At 39.8% G+C, this 22,762-nt stretch overlaps 2 protein-coding genes across 4 annotated transcripts; one reads left to right on the forward strand and one right to left on the reverse strand.

Annotated features, from left to right (window-relative positions):
* The first annotated feature begins 41 nt into the window (after positions 1 to 41).
* tfam (transcription factor A, mitochondrial) lies at positions 42 to 12,580 on the forward strand. Its single transcript, XM_037081119.1, has 7 exons — positions 42 to 319; positions 1,343 to 1,485; positions 1,722 to 1,792; positions 4,823 to 4,972; positions 5,290 to 5,385; positions 10,841 to 10,897; positions 11,018 to 12,580. Exons 1-7 carry the CDS (start codon positions 234 to 236, stop codon positions 11,291 to 11,293), a joined length of 879 nt encoding a protein of 292 aa, XP_036937014.1. The 5' UTR covers positions 42 to 233; the 3' UTR covers positions 11,294 to 12,580.
* A 1,930-nt stretch (positions 12,581 to 14,510) lies between these two features.
* Positions 14,511 to 20,790, reverse strand: zgc:171971 (uncharacterized protein LOC569690 homolog). Of its 3 annotated transcripts, none has more exons than XM_037081109.1 (9): positions 20,639 to 20,788; positions 19,995 to 20,346; positions 18,601 to 18,647; positions 18,325 to 18,479; positions 18,106 to 18,236; positions 17,476 to 17,575; positions 16,519 to 16,799; positions 16,122 to 16,274; positions 14,511 to 15,427 (listed from the first exon to the last, which is right to left on the reverse strand). In XM_037081109.1, exons 2-9 carry the CDS (start codon positions 20,166 to 20,168, stop codon positions 15,290 to 15,292), a joined length of 1,179 nt encoding a protein of 392 aa, XP_036937004.1. In that variant the 5' UTR covers positions 20,169 to 20,346; positions 20,639 to 20,788; the 3' UTR covers positions 14,511 to 15,289. The 3 variants fall into 3 exon arrangements, with proteins under 3 accessions (XP_036937004.1, XP_036937005.1, XP_036937007.1); XM_037081110.1 differs by lacking the exon at positions 20,639 to 20,788 and adding an exon at positions 20,459 to 20,632 and having other exon boundaries at positions 15,290 to 15,427; XM_037081112.1 differs by lacking the exon at positions 14,511 to 15,427 and having other exon boundaries at positions 16,152 to 16,299; positions 20,639 to 20,790.
* Positions 20,791 to 22,762: the final 1,972 nt, after the last annotated feature.

Consider the following 22,762-nt stretch of genomic DNA (forward strand, 5'->3'; position numbering starts at 1 on the left):
CGCAGAAGAAGAAGAAGAAGAAGAAGAAGAAGAAGAAGAAGACCTATTCCCACAATGCACTGGGAGGGACTTAAGGCGCCTTTTGTCGGGGCTGCATGTCATGTCAACAAGCTCGGCTCGGCTTTAATCAGAGCTATCTCATACATGAATATCACAAGACGCTGGTTCCGCAGGATAGACAGTCTGTCTATGATCACACTGCCTAACGGCCTGTAACGTTGAATATCAGCGACATGGCACCGTTCAGCTTAATGGCAGCAAGTGTTAGCTGCTTGGCTAAGTCCTTCAGTATCTTCTCCTGCACAAGTGCTCTGGCAAGGTAACAGCGAGCTAATCTGAAGTTACTTCACTTTGTCAGCTAGCTAGCTCAAGTTTTAGCTCCGGCATGCTCTCATAGCATTCTGCACAACGCCGTTGTTTTAAGCACGTATTAGAACTTAGATATCTTGAATGCATTTTTTTTTATTTAAGTAGGGGGTATCATTAGCATGAGGACAGGTCAAGTTTGTCTTTGAGTTAAACCCAAGATGAGTGAATTATCCTATGACCCTCATGTCATTTGTAGTAAGTCAGTCACAGCCGCTTTTCGACGGTTAAGTTTATTTGAAAAACAGTTCCTATCTGTCAGAGTTAACAGTTGTGAGGATCCTTTAGGTTGTTCATAGCTAACAGGAAATTTAAGTCGCTTGTGTGTTCATTGTAAAGACTGATAAAGATGAAGTCCAATTATTTAATCGGACACATTACAGTGAGTTATGCACGTGTGTTGAGCGGTAGAGATACATTGATGATTTCAGGTGCAGCAGCAATGATACCTGGATATTTTGTAATAGAGTAGGACTGGAGGCCACAACACACGAGTCATCCAGTCAGCAGCACTTGACGTGAATAAAACCGATATTCTCCTCCTCAGTGGATTTAATGAGCAAGTAAAAACAGATGATCTCACAGTCTAGAATTAATGGAGAGAAGCAAAAAGGTGCTGCTGCTATGTGTGTAATATTTGCTTAATTCATTAACAAACATGTCTAGCAGCTGCAGCAAGGGAGGATTTATTCAGCGTCAGTTGACCTACTCGGTTTTTTATTTGATTCATCGATCAATTGTATAGTCTGGGAAATTTTAAGAAATGGCAAAAATAATGTTCATCACGACGTCCCAGAACCTGAGGAGACATCTTAAGATGAACTTTAAGATACTCGGTTAACAGTAATATATGACAAAGAAAACTGATTAATTATCTAATTAATAAATGATGGTGTGATGTTCCTGTTACTCAAAGATACTCTCTGCATGATACCCTGCTTTTCTTTGTGTATGTGTTGATGCATGCATACTGTAGGTGCACCACTGTCCTCCCAGGTACAAACTTCAACCTAGTGAGATGTCTGACCTCTCCGGCCAGTGTCCCTCCAAAGCGACCTCTTAATGCATACATGAGATACGTTGTTCTACAGAAGCCAGTCATTGCCAGACAACATCCAGGTAAATCTGCAACACTTGACACTTGAGAAGAACTTAAGTTATTGATTGCTTATGGCAAAAACAGCTGGTAGTACTTATGCGCATGAAGTGTTAAGGAAGCTTATTAAAATCACATTAATATGTTGTTGTACAGCACATGGCTGAGCTAGATCAGTTTGAGATTTTCTTCATCGTAAATCAAGAACTCAAATACTACAATTCCGTTGTTAATGATCATCTAATTGTTGTCTTTTTAGATGTCAAGATAATAGAAATCATCAGAAAGGTTGCCCAACAGTGGAGATCAATGAGCCCGCAACAGAAACAGGTATTTTTGTTTGTAACTTCTTAAACAGTATTAAATGAATGCTTTCTGTTTAAAAATCTCCTCCACACGTGGCGTATATAAACACTCTCTAATGTGTGTCTGACGTGGCTTTTGCGTAAAAAAAAAAATACCACATTAAAATCCTTAGTGACTTCAACTCTGCCATCATTATCAATTCCAGAACATATGAATCTGCAATTATTTTTTTATATGAAGTTTTAACTGCTGGACACAAGATGTCTCCCACTTTTACCACAAGTTTCCACTTCAAACTTGTGTACCCTGTGTATCATAAACCATTTTTGACGTCATAAAACATACGAGTAGGCTCGCCTTCTAAAGTCTGTTTTTTAGACGGGGGATGGACGGATGCTCGTCACCCTCACCCTCTATAAAGCGGCTAACACTGAAAATGAGTATAGTGGCGCTGAGCAAGCAGTATAGCAGAGGAGTGCCGTTGTTCCACCGTCTGGGGAGAACCCTGTGATTCCCACCCATATGTCAAAATATACAGTTGAATATTTGAGCTCCTGCTCAATTGAAAACAGTACAATGATACAAAAATATATTAAATGTTTTATCCCATCAACTCAATGTTCACTGGTAACATTGGTAACGGGTAGGGATGTCCCGATCAGGCACATTGTAACTCGAAAGTGGAGTCAGTGAAATGTTATGCCGAGGTCATAGGGCATTCCAGGGATTCAAAAATTCTAGGTGACGAAGAAAACCCCAATCCTCTACCATGGAGGTGCGCTGGTTATCCAGAGCAATGAATTCAGTTACCCCCTCTGTAATATTTTTGGCCAAAAATTGTGCTCTAAATAAAAAAATAAATAAAATCGGGCTTGGGTCCATGTTCAAAATTACTGATCTCGATCAGTGAAAAAATGCCCATATCGTCCCCGATCCCGATCCTGCAGATCGGATTGGGACTGGGCCTGTCATGATAATCAATAAATCAGTTGATCGTATGATAAAATAAAATGAGCTCCATAGTTTTGCTGGCCTCGATAATTTCCATCTGCATGCTTTTTTGTTTTCCTCATGTCACTCACGTGAACCCTCTTGTGTTACGCCCCTGATCTAGGGGAATCAGAGACATAGCATGATGTGCTTCTCCCCATTCTTCCCACTCCCAAGAAGGCCAATGTCACAGGAACTTTTAAATTAAAGGTAACATTTTATTTTGCCTCAGAGGTAGAGAAGGCCAAAACAACAAACAAAAGCATCTATCTCCCTACCTTCCCTATACAAATCCAAAGTATTAACAAAAAGACAAAATCTTACCTAACTCCTAAATAAGGAAGACAGGAGAAAAAGGGTTAAAGAAAAGGCTTCTCCCTCCTACTGGGCTACCACACACAATTCTCTCTTTTCACAAGTTTACCAAAGTACTCGGATTGTAAATTGCACTAGGTTTCGCAAAATGCAAACACAGAATCCTAGGCAAACTGAACACTGGTCCCAGTTGGATGTGGGGAATGATTGGAGAGAAAGACTGCAGTCAGCCGGTGGTTCAAAAGGGCTCCTCTCCTGCCTCTGGCCAGTCCTGAAGCAGCAATCAAGTGGCTCCAGCCAAGTAGTAGGTCCAACCTGCTATCAATCATTCACACACACACTCAGGGTGCTCACACACTTGGAGGAGGAGGGACAGAGCAGCATCACACAAAAAATAATGACCCAGGGTCATAACAATTGTCAGTCACTCTTTGTCTCTGTGTGGAGAGGCGGGGCCCTGCCCCTGACAAACACAGAGTGCAGCATGAGAGCCCCGTGAGGAGTAGCAGGCCAGAGGTAACGCTTGTAGACATTTGACGGAATAAAAACAAAGATGGAATTAGTTTCAAAGCTGGTATGTCGCATTTGTTGTAAAACAGTAGCAACCAAAAGTGGCAATACAACAAACATGCATCTGCACATAAAGCATAATCATCCGATGCAGTTTTCCCCCGCTGGGAAAAAAACTACAACTAAAGCTACAGAGGGGCCGTCTCCGTCTTCCCGACAGTCCACAATCACTGGGGCGTTTAGTCGAACAAACAAAAGACAAAGAGGACAGTGCAAAATTGGTGCACACTCACAGACAGTATAGTTCCCTACATCGCTAAAGATATGCAGCCCTTTAATACCGTTGAAAAGCCAGCATTTCAACAAATGCTGCAAACATTTGACAGCCAGTACAAATTGCCTGGGAGAACATACGTGTCACAAACGCAAAGCAATTCCAAAACTGTAAACCATGAAAGATGACATGCTAAAGGGTTAGGGTTATTGTTTTTGGTTGTGCGATTTTTGCTAACAGAGACTGAGAGTCCTTTTTATTTATCGTTTCTGGTTGTTTTGTTTATTTATTTTGGATATTTAAAATGTCTTCTTTGCATTCTAATTCCAATGTTAAATATTCTTTAGAAATAAAAGTTTATTGATCTTTGAAAGGGTGTACTTGCATTATTATGCCATTATCATTATATTAGTTGAAAAATGGTCTCAAAATGACAGCATTATCATTTATCGCCATGATTTCTAGGACAATTTATCGTCCAGCAAAATTTGTTATCGTGACAGGCCTAATTGCGAAAACCCTAGTAACAGGTGATGGTATTTTCATTGGGTATCCTTAAAAGACTCAGTCGTTCACAAGCAAGGATGGTGTGAGGTACATCACACATGATGTACAGAGGATATTACTACATGGGCTCAAGAACACTTATAAAACTGTTGGCTTTAAACACGGTTTGTTTATAAATGATTGCAGTGGTTCAAACTTTTATTCATGTTTTATACAGCATCCCAACCTTTTTGGGTTACCCATGTGTGGAGGAGATAGCCCACAATGTATGCACTCAAAGACACAATTCAAATGTATCTAAGTTATTGGTAGCATGTGGCAAATCATGTCTCTGATATTGATTAGGTGTAGAGCATACGCTTTATCTGTTGTTGTCACACACTCTCTCTACATGTGGCTTCTGTCAGTTTATTGCTATGACCAAAGTTTTTTTAAATTGTTTTTTCTCTTCTGTTTAGCCATTTGAGGAAGCCTATCAGCGTGAAATGGAACAGTTTCAGTTGGACTTAAAGCATTACCAAGCCAAGCTGACCCCAGCAGAGATCCAGCAACAAGCCCTGGAGAGGAGACAGAGGCTGGCCAAGAGGAAGGCAACCCGTAAAAAGAGGGTGCGAGAGATTGTAGTAAATGGGAAACATGGAAAGCCTGGGGCAGTCTTTTGTCAAGAGCTCAAGATTTTAATTTCTGTGCTTGAAAAAATTCATTTAAGGCTGGTATCCATATCCAGCAAGTCTACGTTTTTACTTTACTGACAGTATTTTTTAAACCAGCCACTATACTGAAACAGAGACTGGAGGGGGCACACAACCAGAGCTTTGAGTTTAGGGGTTGCTCAAGGGGTAAACAACCTATTGCATGCACCAGTGGCAATCTGAGTACTAAATCCCATCACATCAACTGTTCTCTGCTTGTCTTTGTGATCCAGGAGTTGAGCAGCTTCGGGAAGCCCAAGCGTCCTCGTTCTCCATTCAACATTTTCATGTCTGAGCACTTTGTGGAGGCTAGGGGAACCACCGTAATGGTCAGTAACCAGAGCAGTTGGCTCCATATTTGTTCATAGTGATAGGCATTTATGTTTGATGTATAAAGTTGTTGGCCTTGTGTACTGTATACCTACTTCCCATCACCTCTCCTTATTCGATTTTCTTTTTCCTCTTTCTACCCCATTCAAGGGAATTATTTCCCAAACTTCATTTGTCTGTTAACCCACTTGACTCCTCACCAAGAGAAATGGCTTCATTATGCTGACTATGAAATGATATCACTGGTTGATACCCCAGTATGTCCCCCAAACTGAGCTACATCTTTTCAGTTGTGATCTAATTTGATCAAACAGCCAGCAAACCTGTCTGAGCCTTTGTTTTCCACAAAGGCCAAATTACGTTAACTTTGCCAGTTCAAGCCGGACACACTTTTCCTCATTATATGGCAGGTGCATAGTGTGAATGGGTCACCTTTAAACGATACATGTTAAACAACAACTACAGTAGGGCTAGGCTATAGCTACTTTATACATCGTTATTGTGATATGAGACACTTACTGGCTGCAATGCAGCAAAGTTATGTCATTTTCTGAACTAACCATATTGTTTTACTTTTTCTAATACTTGCCTTTACCTAGGGCTGGGGATAAACTGGTAAAATCAATTAATTTGAGTTTGTGGTTCAGGACAATTTTAAAAAATGAAAATCAATTTTCTCTTTAACTTGCTCCTCCGCTGCTCCCCATGGGCTCCTTTAGTTCATTCTTCAAAAGACAGTGTCTCATCAGTAGTTTGGTTTGGTTGCGTCAGACCTTGAACAATCCACAGTCCGCTGCAAAGTTTGTTCAAAGGCTGTTGCAACTAAAGACAGCTAACAGATGCATATATCACAGTGGGACATTTGTTGTCCAGTGCGAGATGGACAAGAGCACGGCAGCCCAAAAATACCCACTACAAAGTAGCCAACACCCAGTTCCCGTCGGTCAGTTCGGCAGGAAGAATCGTTCATATTGTTCAGGGTTTCTGCTACATGTAATTGACTGTGGCGCACCGCCAGGGCAAAATAAAAGCCGCCATGCCTTAAAAATTCAGTGTTTCCCATACATTGATTAATATTTCTGATTAATGTTTTCTAACCTGGAGCAGTGCGCTTCACGTGTTTGGAGGCTCCACCACTTGCGCGCGCACACACACACACACACACACACACACACACCCACCTAGTTTGTTCACAAAAAAAATCCGATTTCATGTAAAACCGTTGGCATAAATAAATCCAGTATTAGAGAATATTTTACTGTCATCTTCCACCGCAGTCCTTGACATTAACTAGCATGTTGGATGTTTAGCTTGATAATTAACTAGAGGATTAAAACGGTCACTTAGATCAGAGTCCTGCATGGGTCTTATTTTATCTTATTTTCATTCCGTACCCAAGCCGACCCGCTATAAATTCATTCCCACGCCCGAAGGAAAATTGGACTGACACGATTTTTAAATGAAAGTAAGCCAACGTGGGCAATGGGAGTTCTGGGATGGCGAAAGCACACATGAATGCGCTCATATGAAATATATATGCTAATCATTTGTGTCACTAATAGTGACTGTTGATAAGTGACGCCTTGAAAATGGCAATCGTAAAACCTGACCCGTCTCTCCAGGTGTCCGATCTGCATCTGTGCCCGACACAGTACATTATTTTTCACCTGTGCACGACTTTGACTTAGATAACTCCTCTCTTGAATCAGTTCATGATGGCTGTGTGAGAGCATTGTAACCAGAGGAAAAAAAATGAAATTCCCAAAGTAGCTTATGACACAAGTATAAATATTACAGTATGATGACCCAAAGTAGCTTTTTCATGGATGGCCAAATGGGGCTGTGTTTGAAATCCGATGTTCCAGGGTATAATTGGCCGTTTTTGACTATTTTAGATTTTGCCATTATATTTCACCTTAAAAACTGTTTACTTGGTGTCATTATTTTGGTGTCAGCACAACCTCACGTGTGACTGTACAAATGTTTTTTTATTTTGACATACTGTATCAACACAATGGACCTAAAATCACAAAAAAAACCTGTTAAAATCCGAGTAGAAAAAGTTACATTTTTTTACTGTGAAAACCACAAATGTTTAACAATTATTACTTATAATGCAAATATAAATTGCTGTTTGCTAAATATGTGCATACATTTTAAAAAATTACAAAGTTATATGTAACTATTTACATTTAAATGCAGGCGATGCTCAGGTCTGCCTGAGCTCCTTCCAGCTGAATGAAGAGCTGCACTGCCTGCGCCACATTCAGCAGTCTGCTCAGTGTTTTGACTCATTTAACAAAATAAATGACTCCAATACACACTAAACACACTACATAACACACTAACTACACATTGTCATTTGTAGTTAAAAAAAATAAAATAAAATTAACTATTAAATTGCAAATTGAGTTTGATGTGGAAAAAATCGGAGATTCAATTTTTAGGCCTTTGCCCAGTCCTATCTTTACCCACTTAGTCATTATATTGACCTTGTTAATGATAATTTATAAACAATCTTATTGTGTTTATATTTTGTGAAAGTAACAATAACCATCCCTACAGTAGTGTTGCAGCATCAATATCAAGGTATTTGGTCAAAAATTTCTTGGGATTTTATTTTAAGTCCTAACATTTACGAAGTACCTTTTGAGGACATTTCTAAATATATAGTTAAAGCCTAAAAATATCACAATATTATTTGAAAGCCATACTGGCCACATGTAAACTAAACTTATGTAAACTGTTTTGTTTAGAAAGCCATCTCAAAAGCTCTGATCAACTGACTGATGAATTATGATGCAACTTATGACTGCACCATTCCACTACCACCAGTGGTAGTGGTTTAGATTGTTTACTAGTTGAATATACTGAGAAGCTCGATGTGGATTAAACCAGCAAATTTACTGTTTGGTGGATGCATACAACAGTGTGGTGTTGTCTTTGTGTGAATGATGTGTTTCAAATGCAGCAAAACGTTTTTATATAGCAACTTATTAGCAAGAACTAGCTGCTGGTCAGGTCTCACAAAAATGTACCTTCTCATGAATGGGTGGCCATCACAAAAAGAAACATCAGATACAGCATCACAGCAGACATCTGAAAGGCACAGACTATGGACTTAACAATCAGAGACCCCGAGAAATACTGGACAGATGCAAAACATGACTCGCAATCATTATCTCCTTTGACAAGTTACACGTTGTAGGCAATACCTCTGACACTTGCACAAACACAGATGCATGTCATCATAAACTTACTCAAATTTGTAACTTGCAACTTTGGTTGAATTGGTTCACAGGAAAAAAAGTCATCAATCACATAAACCAGCTACAAGCAGATACATGCCTCTTACAGGAAACTCAATTCATTCAACTCTTCTCCTCCCTTTAACTCAAGGCCAAAGAAGTGTAGCCAACGATTTATCACAATAGATATCATGATTCACAAGAACCCAACCTTCATTGCATGTATCAATGGTCAAAATAAGGATATGTAATTAAAATGATCCTTCTTTTAAACTCTGACAATCTGTCTGATTCCCGATTAAAATTAGAAGAGATCTCATTCAGTCATCAACCCATCAGACAGGTCTAACAACTCACTGGTTCGATTCCCCTGGTCTCAAGATACTGAAACCCAGACTGTCTTTAGCTTGGTCTCACCTCACATTATCCTGCCTCGTTTTAAGACACAAACTATCACTTGTACCCTTTTTCCACTGGTCAAAAACCCAACGTTATCTACATCCGGTGGTGGCAGTGATGAAAGTTAAGGCCCCCACACACTGCCCAGACATCCGCCTGCCTTATCTGACCACTCTGTTGCCTCTTGTCTGACCCGTTTGGCAGAAAAGTTGCATTGAAACACACCGCTTTGACGTGCTGCCTACTCCACAGTAGTGTGTACGTTCTGCGCTTGCGTTGTGAGTTGTAAACAAGAGCTTTATGCATGCAACTCTCTTTACTTTCGATCAAAACGAAGCTCAACTATTTCAGATAAAAACGCTGCATACTAAACACGCAGGGAGGCATTACCAAGCAAACACAAATTAATTTGTTTCGCGGCAGTACTGCAAAACATGAAAATGGGGAATGACGGAACGGAGTGCATAGGAAAACAAAGCGCACACAGTATTCTGTCCCTCCCACACAATGCGCTGATTCGCTAGCACACCCCTAATCAGAGCGGCCATTCAGCTGGCACACAACCAATCAGAGAATCCAATGGCTCAGATGTCCGATGCCCCACCTCCTCAGACTTCACATGTTGAATCGGAGCAGACAACATCCGTGCGGCTCCGAAAGCTTCCAATGCAGCCGAACACACGAAACATATTTGTTCCTGACCTTACCCGAGTCTCCCCAAACGCTTCAGACGTCCAACGGTTGGGCCGATGTGTTCCTGCCTTTATATCCCAGTGCTCTTATTTGTTGTCCAAGGAGCAAGGACACATGAGAGTAGCCTTCACAAATATAAATGCATTCTGAATAGAACTGGTTCTCCTCCTGAAAACAGTAGAGGGCAGCCTTCAGCCTTTAATGAATCTAACCATATCCCTTATTGGAAGAGCTTCAACAATTACAATGTAAATACAATCCTTGCTAAATACAGTAATTCCCATCATATCGCACCTTGCTGGTTGAAGTGGGAGGAGAAGTTTAGGTAGGATTAGGTTCAGGTAACTAACACCACAGTCTCACCCTCCAAACACATTGACTCCTCAATGAATTAAAAAACACTACATTTTAGGTATCCATGCCTTAGACAGATCTTCCATAACAACACCACTCTGATCTCATTCCCCTGTTTGGTCCAGAAGTACAGCATCAGAGATTTTAGAATTTCTCTCTCTCTCCTCTCTGGTAGCTTGGTCTGCCCTTGGCTCTCATAAAAGCCTCATATGTTATAAGTTGTACACAATTATAACAGTGTTGTCATTTTGTTTATAATGTAATGTTATGTTTTACTATATTATTAAGTTATTGTTGTTGCCTCTTATTGATGTCCTCATTATTGTTTGTAATTCTTGACTATCTTTTATTATAATTATTATTGTTATTGTTATTATTATTATTATTATTATTATTATTATTATTATTATTATTATTATTATTATTATCATTATCATTATTATTATCATCATCATCATCTCACTACCTCGCATCCAGGCTACATTAGCTCTTATAAATCTTCACATTAAATTATGTGTGTGATTGAGGTCATTGTGTTTGTAACTGTGTACTTACTTTGCATAATTTATATATAAAAGAAAAGTATATAGAAAAATAAAAAAGCCACAACACTCAGTCAATATACAGGCTCTTATCATGATAATTTTATAGTATCTTGATAATTGTATATATTGCCCAGCCTGTTGTGTACATGTGATTATGTGCTTAAAAACATCTTTGGCTTTGCACAATAATGTTTTGTTTAATGGTGTTTCTTCAGGATAAGATGAATTCACTGCTAGAGGACTGGAGGAATCTGTTCAGTCATCAGAGACAGGTTTGCCACACAATCATTACATATTATTTTTCCCTATAGTTATAGTGATTATAAATTATGACTCTGGGAAACACGAAGTTCATTGTTGTCTCCAATCTGTGTTGGTTTTTTACATGTCAGGTCTATACACAGCTGGCTGAGGATGACAAAATTCGTTACAAGAATGAGATGCTGTCGTGGGAGGAACACATGGTGGAGATTGGACGATCAGACCTGATCAGAGAGCAGTCAACCAAGAAAGCCACTGCTAAAACAGTGGAAACTACAGTGGATGTAAAAAAGAAGGCTAAAGCTAAGGCAGTGAAGGCAAAAGGAAAGTCAACAGCAACCGGGAACATGACGAAAAGTAGCCCCAAAGCTAAGACAGTGAAGGTCACGGCCACAAAAGGAAAGTAAAAACCAACCAGAAAGACAACGAAAGTAGCGCTGAAGAAACTGTCTGAGATGTTTTTTTTGTCTACTGAGTTTCAAGGGAAAAAACATCTTAATGATAAGTGAAGAGTTCTGATGACCAATGCCTCAGATCTGTTTGGTTTTTCAAATAACTTGAAAGTCACAAAGTTCCCAGTTGTCATGAATGCTTCAACAGGGCAAAGCTTTTAGAGCATTCGGATGGATCAACATCACTTTATTACAGCCCACCAATGCCTGTGTTCAATGAAAAGGCGACCATATTAACTCTGAAGGCAGGACACAGTGAAGGCTTAGAAAAGTGATATATTTTAAATGTATTATTTTACTTATAAGGTGTTAAAGATTATTGGCACACAGATACTGTTCAGAGGTTTCATAACACTGAGTGGAATCACAGTATACTTGAGGGGAATTTAAAGGTTACTGTTGCCGTCCAAGAACCAGCTGTTTGTCTTGTCAACACACCCAAAAAGCAACAAATAAGTAGTCTGTCCCTTAATAAATTGCTGTAGTTTATAGTGAACAAGGAGTCCTTCAGGCGTTTGATGAAATTAAAAATCTAGGATAATTGCAGCCTCATCCTTTACACAACTGTGGATTTGTGTGCTTTGATATGTTAGCCAGTTGGGTGAGTATGTTTCTGCAATGTCTAAAGTGCCATTGGTGCAGATTAACAGAAAGCACTTCCTCAAATGACGGTAACATGGTTCCCATGATTGCAACTTGACTGAAGTCTTTGTCTCATCGCAAGTGTATGCTAGCTTGTACAGTCGCAACCTCAACTGTGAAATCCTTGAACTTGTCTTTCATGGCAAAAGCAACATTACTGACATTTTGCTTATTTAACACCAAAAGGTCCAAATCATGCTTTTTTTTAAGTCAAGTTTTATGAGATGTTTTCTGGTTTTGTTCATTGCTCTTAAAAAAATTGCAACAAAACTCTGCTATGAGAGTTCGTTCACATTTTTCTTTTGGTGGCGTGAAGTGTTATGAAGTTGGCAATTGGACACTCATTTCCATTTCACAAAAACAAACCATTATTTTTCAGGATATTCTGCCGAAGTCAGTTAATGATCCTAAATCCAGATTCTCTCCGGCCTTTGTAAAGTCACATCTGTTCATTATGAGGAACATACACTTGGTATTTGCTGTTTCTTTTGCTTGTAGAAAGTATTTAGCGCTCCCATGTTCATGCAGCATCGACTATGGCTAATCGTTTTCTTTGTTTTGTTTGTTTATTGAATAAACATTTACCTTTCTACAAAATGACTTTTATGTTTCCTGATAAAATGACAGTAAGAATAGACAAAAGCAACACTTGGCGGTGAACCCTCAGTCACATTTCCTGACATGATTCAGTTCAGATACTAAAGATGTGCCAATACTCCCATTAGTCTCCCTTTAGAATTCATGAGCAGTATTTGGACATTGATTGACAGAGGGTTTTTTCAGCACCAATACAGATTTGGATAATTTTTTGTAGTCACACCAATTTCGGTAGCCGATATACATTTGTAGTGAAGATAAAAGCCTCAATGTCAAAATGTAAGCTGCATTTTATCTGACAAATTGCCTCCAATGATGTCACTCTGGCAAAAATGCATTGTGGGTAATCTAGGTGTCAGGCTTTGAAAAGCAGACAACTGTTTTAGAATTGCATACCTATAACACTGTTCGACTCATGTTCAAAAACAAAACAAGTTAAAGCTGCAAGCAGCGATGAACGGGCCCTTGCAACATTTCATCTTAAAGGTTAGACAATGATACTGACAGACTGTGAAGTCTGTGGTGTTAAATCTGTAGGAAGAGGTTGTTAAAGTACGAGGATTGGAAATATTTCAGGATGGCAGCCAAAATCAAAATGGCTGACTTAGTATTGATGCTGAGATGTATTCGGTGCAACACCGTCTATATGTATGTGCAGTTTGGTGTTGATGGGAAAGTGTATGTTGAAGTTATAAGTTACAACTTGATGCTTTATGGCGAAGAAAAAAAAATGGTTTGCAATGTCATGCCCACCAGGTATGCGAGAGATGAAAGCTTTTGACAACTTTTGATCTCCAAGGCATGAAGATGATACTGAGTGAATGTGAAGACTGTGATGTTAAATCTCTAGGAGATCATTTTCAAAGAAGGCAAAAATTTGTAAAAAATGGCGCTTCACATCAAAATGGCCGACATCCTGTTGGAATGGCAGTATGGGTCCAAGAGGGTTTTTTGTGTGTCTGCTGAAGATAAATATGATAATTTTTTTTTCATGTAGGAGACATTAACAATTTTTTTTTGCCAGATGTCACGTATGTTCCAAATTTGGTGAGTTTTGGGGTATGTTCAGGGCTCTAAAACTGTGTTTACTTGTGAGAAGAATAATTAAGAGTTTCTACTGATACTCCTGCTTGGGCCCTAAAAACTGAAATGATCCATAAGGCTATTACTACTTTGTTCAACACAGCGTTACTTTTCACAACCTGATGCCTACATCACCCACACTTAAGCTTAGACACTGAGTGACATCATAAGATGTCATCATTACTGTATCAGATTACATTCAGCCTTGTCTGAAGCCACAACAGACTAAATTTCAAAAAGGGCTTTACACATAAATAAATAATGAAGGAATGACATAATGACAGCGTTACAGAAAAATCTACGATGTTGCTGTTTAAAACCCAAACCCAAGATACCAGAAAAAGACATCAAAATTATTAATAGACGGGTGAATAAAATGAGTTTTAACAAGCGATCTATAGGAAGCTGATGACAGCTCATACAAATGGACCACTCCAGAGCTGTGGGGCCCTGAAAAGTCCCCTCTGGTCTAAAATCCAGACTGTCTGTCTGAGGATCTGAGGCTGCTCAGAACATGCAAATATGATCTTTATATAACAACCCAGTTCTGATGCATGATCATCATCATCATCTGAATGCATGATCACGTCATGTTCATCAGGATGAAATGATCTACTTTATCAAATGCTGCCCTTCAGTCCAAAAAAACCAAAACCAAAACAAAAAAAGCAGTCTGGTACATCTGTGTTCATACAGAGGCCATGCAAGAAGGCCGACTGATATTCTTCCAAGATTTTTCAAAGAAAAACTGATGAGACTTGAACAGCAGAGAAACATGTGGTCTGTAGTTAATACAAAAACTTCTTTTTTATTCTAACAACTTCAAACATTGAGATCAGTGACATCTGTATTTGTATCGGCTGTGAAGTTACACTTTGATGCTGATGTGCAACATTTTGACAGATGTGTGAAAACAAACAATGCTGAGGTAGCAAAAAACAACAACAAAAAAAAAACAAAAAAACATTAATTTTAATACCTCAAGATGACAAAACAAATCCATCTGTACATCAGTGCAGTTAGTTATTGAGCAGGCCAGCTTATCAAAGCACCTATAAGTTAAAATGGAGTCACTCGTTCAGTTTATTGACCTATTCACATATGTTGAACACAACATGTGGTGGAAACTGTAACCTGTCTCTGTTCCAACATGGTCTCTGGTGTCAGCTGTGAGCATCCTTGTGTTCTTTCTCTGAGTGGATGCTCACTGTAACTGAAGATGTCCTTTGCTGGTGTCTCAAGCTCACAATCATGTTAGCTGCTGTGCTGGTATATGAAGGACTGACCTCTCTGTGTCATCCACCTGTGAAGTGTTCAGGTAACAGTATACAAGTTGTATAGTATCCCTGCAGATCAGATACCATCTTTCCAAGAAAACAGGTCTATTCTGGCAGTGTCTTTACACTGACGAGGAAACTGTTATTATAAAACTGTCCAAATTTTCTGAATACTAAAATAAAAAATAAATCACAAAACAATATACATACAAACAGGGTATGGAGGGTAACTAACATAGCTGCCTTTAAACCTCATAGCTTAGGTATGGAGAACAGACATTAGACTCCATGTCCTTTGCCCCAGCAGTGCCCAGGAAGCCTACAAAACTCAAAAGAGTCAGTGTGTTGATGATCAGGGGCCTTGCTGCTGTGTTGCAGCTTGTCTCAGTAAGGCCTGGAAGTCAGGAGATAAGACCAGTTTGTGGTGGACGTTTCCTAACACCATCATGTCTCCAGTCCGGCCTTCAGAGAGACGTACAGACACCAGTTGCTGCAGGAAGAAGGAGAACAGATGACTTCTGTATTAACAGCAACAGTGACTTTGTTGTTCTCATCACATACACACTGAGAATTACTGAGATCATTTTTCACTAAAACAAATATTTTTCAAATGATCTCACTAATAAAAATGTCAATGTTTCAATCTTCTGAAACTTTCTGGGCTCTTTGCTTGAAATTATTTTCAAAGGAACTGATTTCAACAGACATTCTGTATTAATGAGAACTCAACTGGGAGGAGAAGTTGGACACTACTTCCTTCAGGTGTTTTAGCTGGTTTTAAATAAAAAGTGATGGGAAGGTCAATGATGAGAAGACATGATGTATATTAAAGTTTGATCTAGAACAGTGGTGTCAAACTGATCCAGTAAAGGGCCATGTGGCTGCAACACACCTGATTTGGATCAGCCAACCAAGCAAGAACACACCTGATTTGGATCAGGTGTGTTCTTGCTTTGTTGGAATGAAAACCTGCAGCCACATGGCCCTTTACTGGATCAGTTTTACGCCACTGATCTAGAAGGTTTGGTTTCAGGTTATATGCATTTTTATATTGGTTGTGTTATTTGTCACAATTTCACAATCCAAATTCTGCTATTTATAGTAAAACTGTAATAGCTTACAATATGGTGTGCCCCCCAAACACCACCACCACACACACACACACGCACACACACACACAGTACCTGCAGGAAGGAAAATGCAGCTCCATCAGAGACGTCCATGATGACATCGCCCAGCTTCAGCTCCACCTTTCCTGACTTCCTGATCTGAAGTTTACCCAGAAATCCTTCTGGGCATTGAGACAGCGCAGGAAAGCCATCCTTCACTGCAGCCTCCTGAAGAGAGGCACACACACATTACCTGGTCACAAAAAGCAGATGCTAGCCAAACTCTGTATTAAGACAATGTGATTTCCAAAAGGTCCCAAAAAACATAAACTGAGAAACCCATATCTTCCCCGTAGCTGCAACGATGACTTGCTGTGACATATTTTGTGGACAACAACACTTCTTGACTTTCAGTCAGCATGGGGTTAAGGAAAAAAAATAGAAATTTGGATGAACTGTTTCTTTAACTCACTTGCACTTGTCCAGGCCTCTTGTCCTCAGGCTTGCCTTCCTTCTTGGCAGGATTATCTGCTGTAGATCCATGAGCACTGTCGACCTTCTGCTCAGGTGTTCTGCTGGGCATACAGTCAGGTAACTGCATGAAGAAGAGCTCCTCTCTGCCAGACAGGCTGAGATCATGCAGCACTTCTACCAGGGACGGATGCTCTGGCTGGGGCAGCTCTGTCCTGCTGTGGCCTGCTGTCCTTGGAGCTCCACAGGACGGAGGTCTGAACAGAGCGGGGTTCTCTAGACCTGCCAACATGACAACCACAAAAACACGTTCATCTGTTTGTTTTACTTGACAGATGTTTCTCTCCGTTAGATGACTGATGGATGTGGTTAAAGCAAGCAACTTTTCGACATGAAACATGTTAGTCAAGTCAAGCGTTTACGTGTCTTAAAAAGGCATCTGCTAACATGTGGTTGTACAGAGGTTGTCTGGGACATTAAACTGGGACAGAGACTCTTCACAGGCCAACTTGGCTTGCAAACTATTCTACTATTATCATCCCTGCATTATCAAATGCCTGTGGCTGCACTAAATGGCTGTAATCTCATCATGAGCGTCCTCCCCGCTAGCTGGTATGTGACAGTTACTTAGGGCAGCACAATTATGTGTCACAGAATACAACTATGAAATAATTGATTTATTAAATTAAGTGCTGCAATGCTGCCCTGGCCTAAAAATCAGATTTTACAGATGTATGGCAACATGCTTCTTTGGTACGTAAAAATAAAATCATCATCATTTTAATATGTATTTCAGTGACAATAAAATAAAAAATGACCATGCCCAATGAAATTGCGACTCCTATCACAATGTCTTTGAAAATAATTATACAATGATTTTTTTCAACATCTGGTTCAGGCCTGCTGTTAGTGGTGAGACAGGAGCAGCAACAGCAGCAGTCAGAGGTAGTTTTCTCACATGTTGTGCTGGCCGTCACTGTGAAGCTGCTGCACTGACTCAGGGGCAGCTGGATGGGTTTCAACTTGGCGTCGTTCCTCAGGCCTGGATCATCTATGAACTGTGGGGCGCAACATATAATATCGCTTATGAACATTGTTGAGATGGTGGTGATTATTATCACAATGGATAGTAACTGATGGTTCAGTCATTACCAACTAATGCAGTGCAAAAGCACAGAATTTTATTTAGAAATGTTAGTGGAGAAAAATCATCTGACACTATATCTCAACAGCTTTCTGCCTGCAGATGAGAAAATTAAACTCTATAAAAAACAACTGAGCATATCACTTAATATCTTTTTCTGTTTAATTGTACTGACAAGTCTGTTAGCACCTCAACCTTCGTTTTCATCTGCTAGCTTTTTGTTGGTTTGTGGCACAGCTGCATTCTGACCACTTTAAGAACAAATATTACTGAGACCATTACAGAAAATTGCAAATGACCATTTAATAACCATGAATTCACTTTACAGACACTACCACTGACCATACATGGTACAGATGTAAACTAGGTTTCCTACTAGTATTGTTTTAACATAGACATGTGAATCTACCCTTTAAGGTATGACAGCAAGCAGCAAATACTCACATCATCCCTCTGTAGTTTACAGAGTATCTCATCTTCATCTTCATCCTCCTCTGACTCTTTCCTCTCTTTCTTCACCAGTTTACACACCGTAGAGGAGCTGGAGTCATGCAAGTCTGACGCACCACGCCAGCCTGAACACGAGACATGCTGAGGTTCAACAACATGCATCTAACATCTGACTGAAGAACAAGTGAAGTTAGAGGAAGAGAGGCTGCGCACCTGTTTTGCGTACAGTGTCGGCAGGACCCTGTTCAAAGATGGAGTGGGACTGGATGGTCTTAGGCCTCTCTCTCCTCCTCCCTCTGTTCTCTCTCATCCTCTCATTCCTGTCTCTTCTCTCCTTTTTTGGAGCCACATGGACCTTTTCCTTTACCCTGGTGAACAATCAGACATAATGTATATAATCATTAAAGACTACATACTGACAGCAAAAAAATATGCAATGCTTTCATTATTGAACAGGAGACTGAAAACTCTGTACTGACGGCCACTCACTCATCTTTGCTTTTCCTCACAGCATGGACGTTTGGCTCAAAGGTTTTCTTTGAGATAAAGACAAAATTTAAAACACGGTTAATACAAAATATTTCTTTGTTGACATTTAAGATGGAGAAGCTGCACATACATAGAACATTTAACATGCTACAAATGATTGCAGATTGATTATTACTGGTTTAAAACACAGTAAAGCATGTTGGTGATGATACCTATGGTGCTTTCCAAGTAGCACAGTTAAGTTTTAACTGTGACTCTCCTATTAGTCAAAGTCAAAGTCAACTTTATTGTCAATTCTGCAGCATGTACAGGACAAGCAGAGAATCGAAATTTCGTTACTCTCAACCTCTAGTGACTTAACATATAGAAAAGAATAAACATGTATAAATATATAGAAAAATAGAAAAATAAATAGACAACTGTATTAGCACCTGCATTAAAGCAACCACCAACCAAAGGAGAGTGTGTTATTTTGACCCCTGACCTCCTGTGAGGCACGAGATGTGTTCACTCAGTGTGTGCTACGCACGTCACATTATCATTTTGATCCAGCTAGAGAAAACAACTGTCACTGCCTTATTTCAGTGATGGGATGTAACTATGTATATTTGTTCAAGCGCTGTATTTAAGTACACTTTTGAGGTATTTGTACTTTACTTAAGTATTTTCATTTTCTGCAAATGTTTCCTTTTACTTGAACACAGTTGAGAGCTCAAGATTGTCCATTTAACTCCACAAGACTTGATTTGAGTCATGAGTTACTCTTCAGATATAGTTTAACAATACAAAATATAATCAACATATATTTATAATGATGTGGTCCTAATGACTCTGAAACTCAGAGCTCACAATGTCCTTTAATGAACTCTGATTAATCGTCTCTATATGGACATTATAACCTATTATAAGCATTTTATTAACAAATCATTATAATGCATCATAGACATAGTCTTCATAGAAAGTATTCCCAAATAACATACTGTAAACAATGATCATGTAATATACAAATAAAACTCTGCTGCCTGGCAGATAAACTGTGTTTGTTAAACCACCAGTTTCAACATTAAAGTGATGAAAAGATGTGCATCAGTAATTCTCATCCAATAAAATGACATCAATTACTCCGAAAAATGCCATTCTGCATAACAAGCACTTCTACTTTTGGTACTGTAAGTATATGCTGAGGCTACCACACGTCCACCTCTCTGTGTAGCAGTGTAGCTGCAGCTGTAAGGACTGCAGACTGTCTGCACACACAGTCTAACAAAGCCTCAAATGAATTATCATCCTGTCTATTGGCTTTATTCTTCATTTATTACTAGTAAGTGGGTTTAATATGGAGTGTATGATGTCCAGTGTCTCAGTGCTTTTTACACAGGTGTTGTATTTATTACCTTTGGTTTTTTGAGCCCCCCTCCCAGTGTCAGGTCCCTGGTTCTGAGGGACGTCAGTCTCCCAGGTGGAGTCGGGGAGGACAGACTCCTGACCCGGCCTGGGAGCCGTCTGCCCTGTGCCAGACTGAGGCCGGAGGGGCCGGGAACACTCGCTGTCTCCCCCGGGTCGGTCATCCTGTGGCATCAGGTCCTCATGTGACAAGTAAAAGCGCTGCTGTCCGTCTTCGGTGAGACGCGTCACACGACGACACGCTGTCTCATATCGTCTGAGACCAACTGCGGTTCTGTGTCGGTGCCAAACCCTCTTTACATGGCTCCTCCCTGACGCTGTCCTCCAAAACAATGTCTCTTTCTGTCGATTAGATATATACAATAAGAGACAGTTCAGGTCTCTCTCTCTCTCTCTCTCTCTCTCTCTCTCTCTCACACACACACACACACACACACTTAACACAGATTACTACCCTCCATTTTGTTCGCACTCGAGGTATGAAAACTGCGTCACAGTGTCCAAACTATACGACACATTCACCAAGACAGAAGCGGTTCTGTCTGAGCGAAGCGGGGCAGTATCGGGCAGGAGTTGTGTTCGATCTGGTTGCATTGGACGGTATCCTTCCTTCACAAAGGCTGCATACACATACCGTCTCATCTGTGACCCACCCTACTGGTCCGGACCTGGTGGAGTCTGCAAGCGGTGGGCGGATGTAGAAAGCAAACACTCCTGAGTACGAATGTAAGAATCCTTGTGACAGTACCGTTTGTCCAGCAGGTCCGTTCTGCCGCCCGTTCTGTTTTGTTTACTTCCTGTTGCGCTGCTACTGTTCTGGAACGGCACTACACTGGAGGCGCCACAAGAGGGCGCTGTCTGTCTGAACACTGAAGAGACAAACAACCTCTCCATAAAACACTGGTACACAGGAGGGCCGACTCCTCAGATCCAGACTCTGCTGTCCACTTACATCTGAAGGAGACAGATCATTTGAGGACAACAATGTGAACATCTTGTCCAGAGAATACAGATGGTTTGAACGAGGGGTAAAGAATCTATCTATGTCAAAGTGGAACGACTTTGAACAGAGGAGGTGGTCTAAGACATCACTTATCACCTGTACTGTGTTTCCTCCTCAGACAGCTTAACAACTAGTCACACCTAAGCTCACCTAGTCTTAGAAACCCACATGAAGGCTGGTCAGGTCAACAATCCACACTTGTCCTTAACGATTCTTTAACATCAATCCCAGATAGGGGTGTAAATCACTGGTCTCACATTTCAATTTGATTTGATTTGAGTCAACAATTCAATATATATATATATATATATATATATATATATATATATATATATATATATATATATATATATATATATATATATATACTCTGACCGCTTGTACCCTTTCATGAAAACATACAATAATAATGGCCATGTGCAGTAAATGTGATACATCGTACAATCAAATCGAACATATATATATATATATATATATATATATATATATATATATATATATATATATATATATATATATATATATATATATGAACTCACATTTTATTTTATGTGCTCTGAGAAAACACAAACATCAAAAAAACTAGAAACACAAGTTTATGTAGGGCTGTTTACTCATGTTATACTGATGTAAATCTTTGCCTCAATTGGCCGGGCCTACCTGTGTGAAAAAATATACTCCACTAGCTTGGCTCATTGTGAAATTACTTGGGCTTTAGTTTCATGATAAAGTGCAGGTGTAACCTTTTCTGTGAAGTGGCTGCGTGATGGGAGCTTATATCATGCCTCCGGTGTCTTCAACAGGTGACGAAACCTGGCGTTGTCAACGACAGAATAATGCCGCAGATCCTGAGCTATAAAAGCTGCCACACATTGGGTTATTCTCTTCCCTTTCTCCAGGTTGTGTGGCAGAGTTGGCAGCGTGGCATCAGTTCTTGGCTAGACTGGGTCTACTCTCTCTTTGGCAGCCGCTAACGTTGAAAATGGCTAATATAATTGATTATGGTTTGTCACTGCATTGATGCATAAATCGTCCATGTCCGCATCGCGATGCATTGTTAAAATAATTAATTTCCACATCCCTTCTCCCAATTAATAATGTTGGGAAGAATAATTTCACCACAATCCTCTCAAATGTATCATTTGTAAGAAATGACCAGATTCCAAATGTCGCTCCAGAGTTAGAGGGGCAGCTTGACTGCCAATTGCTGCTCACTTAACTCTTAGAAGTTGTCTATTGTCATAGCATCTAGCTGCATTTAGCAAGTAGCTCAGATTAGCTGCGGTCCTGTTAGCTAGCAGGAGTTTGCCTGCACCACAACCTCAGATCAGAGGGGGTTAGTTCAGAACTTTTCCCAGTTGATGTCATGACATCTTACAAAAATGTATAGCTGTACTCCAGTCACTCAGTTATGAGTTTTTGATGTTTGGCCCTCTGAGCTAAATTCCAGCCTTTTTATTCTTCGTATGTGTATTTAAAACCTCACCAATCACTTGTATTTTTTTTTAACTGAATTGATTTGAAATGTACCTGAACATCCGGGAGACATGAAGAAAGAAGCCTCTGAGAAGTTGGACATTCTGACATAATATACAGCTTTTGAACATTCAGGTAAGGAATGTCCACTGACTTTAGACTTTGCAGACTGTCCTGTTTTGCAGACTTATGAAGTAGAACCAGCAAGTAATGGAGAAATTAATGACAATCTCTATGAAGGAGTAATACTGTGTTTGAAGAATGTTCTTATTGACCCCA

This window comes from Acanthopagrus latus, chromosome 20, assembly GCF_904848185.1.
Source record: "Acanthopagrus latus isolate v.2019 chromosome 20, fAcaLat1.1, whole genome shotgun sequence".
Classification (NCBI taxonomy): Eukaryota; Metazoa; Chordata; class Actinopteri; order Spariformes; family Sparidae; genus Acanthopagrus; species Acanthopagrus latus.

Excerpts from the sequence above, each read along its gene's own strand:
- tfam (XM_037081119.1), top strand. The coding sequence starts at position 234 with ATGGCACCGTTCAGCTTAATGGCAGCAAGTGTTAGCTGCTTGGCTAAG. Across the intron at positions 5,386-10,840 it reads CTAGGGGAACCACCGTAATG|GATAAGATGAATTCACTGCT; the intron begins GTCAGTAACCAG and ends GTGTTTCTTCAG. Across the intron at positions 10,898-11,017 it reads TGTTCAGTCATCAGAGACAG|GTCTATACACAGCTGGCTGA; the intron begins GTTTGCCACACA and ends TTTACATGTCAG.
- zgc:171971 (XM_037081109.1), bottom strand. The coding sequence starts at position 20,168 with ATGACCGACCCGGGGGAGACAGCGAGTGTTCCCGGCCCCTCCGGCCTC. Across the intron at positions 18,648-19,994 it reads GGGGGCTCAAAAAACCAAAG|AAAACCTTTGAGCCAAACGT; the intron begins GTAATAAATACA and ends TTTATCTCAAAG. Across the intron at positions 18,237-18,324 it reads CGACACTGTACGCAAAACAG|GCTGGCGTGGTGCGTCAGAC; the intron begins GTGCGCAGCCTC and ends TCTCGTGTTCAG.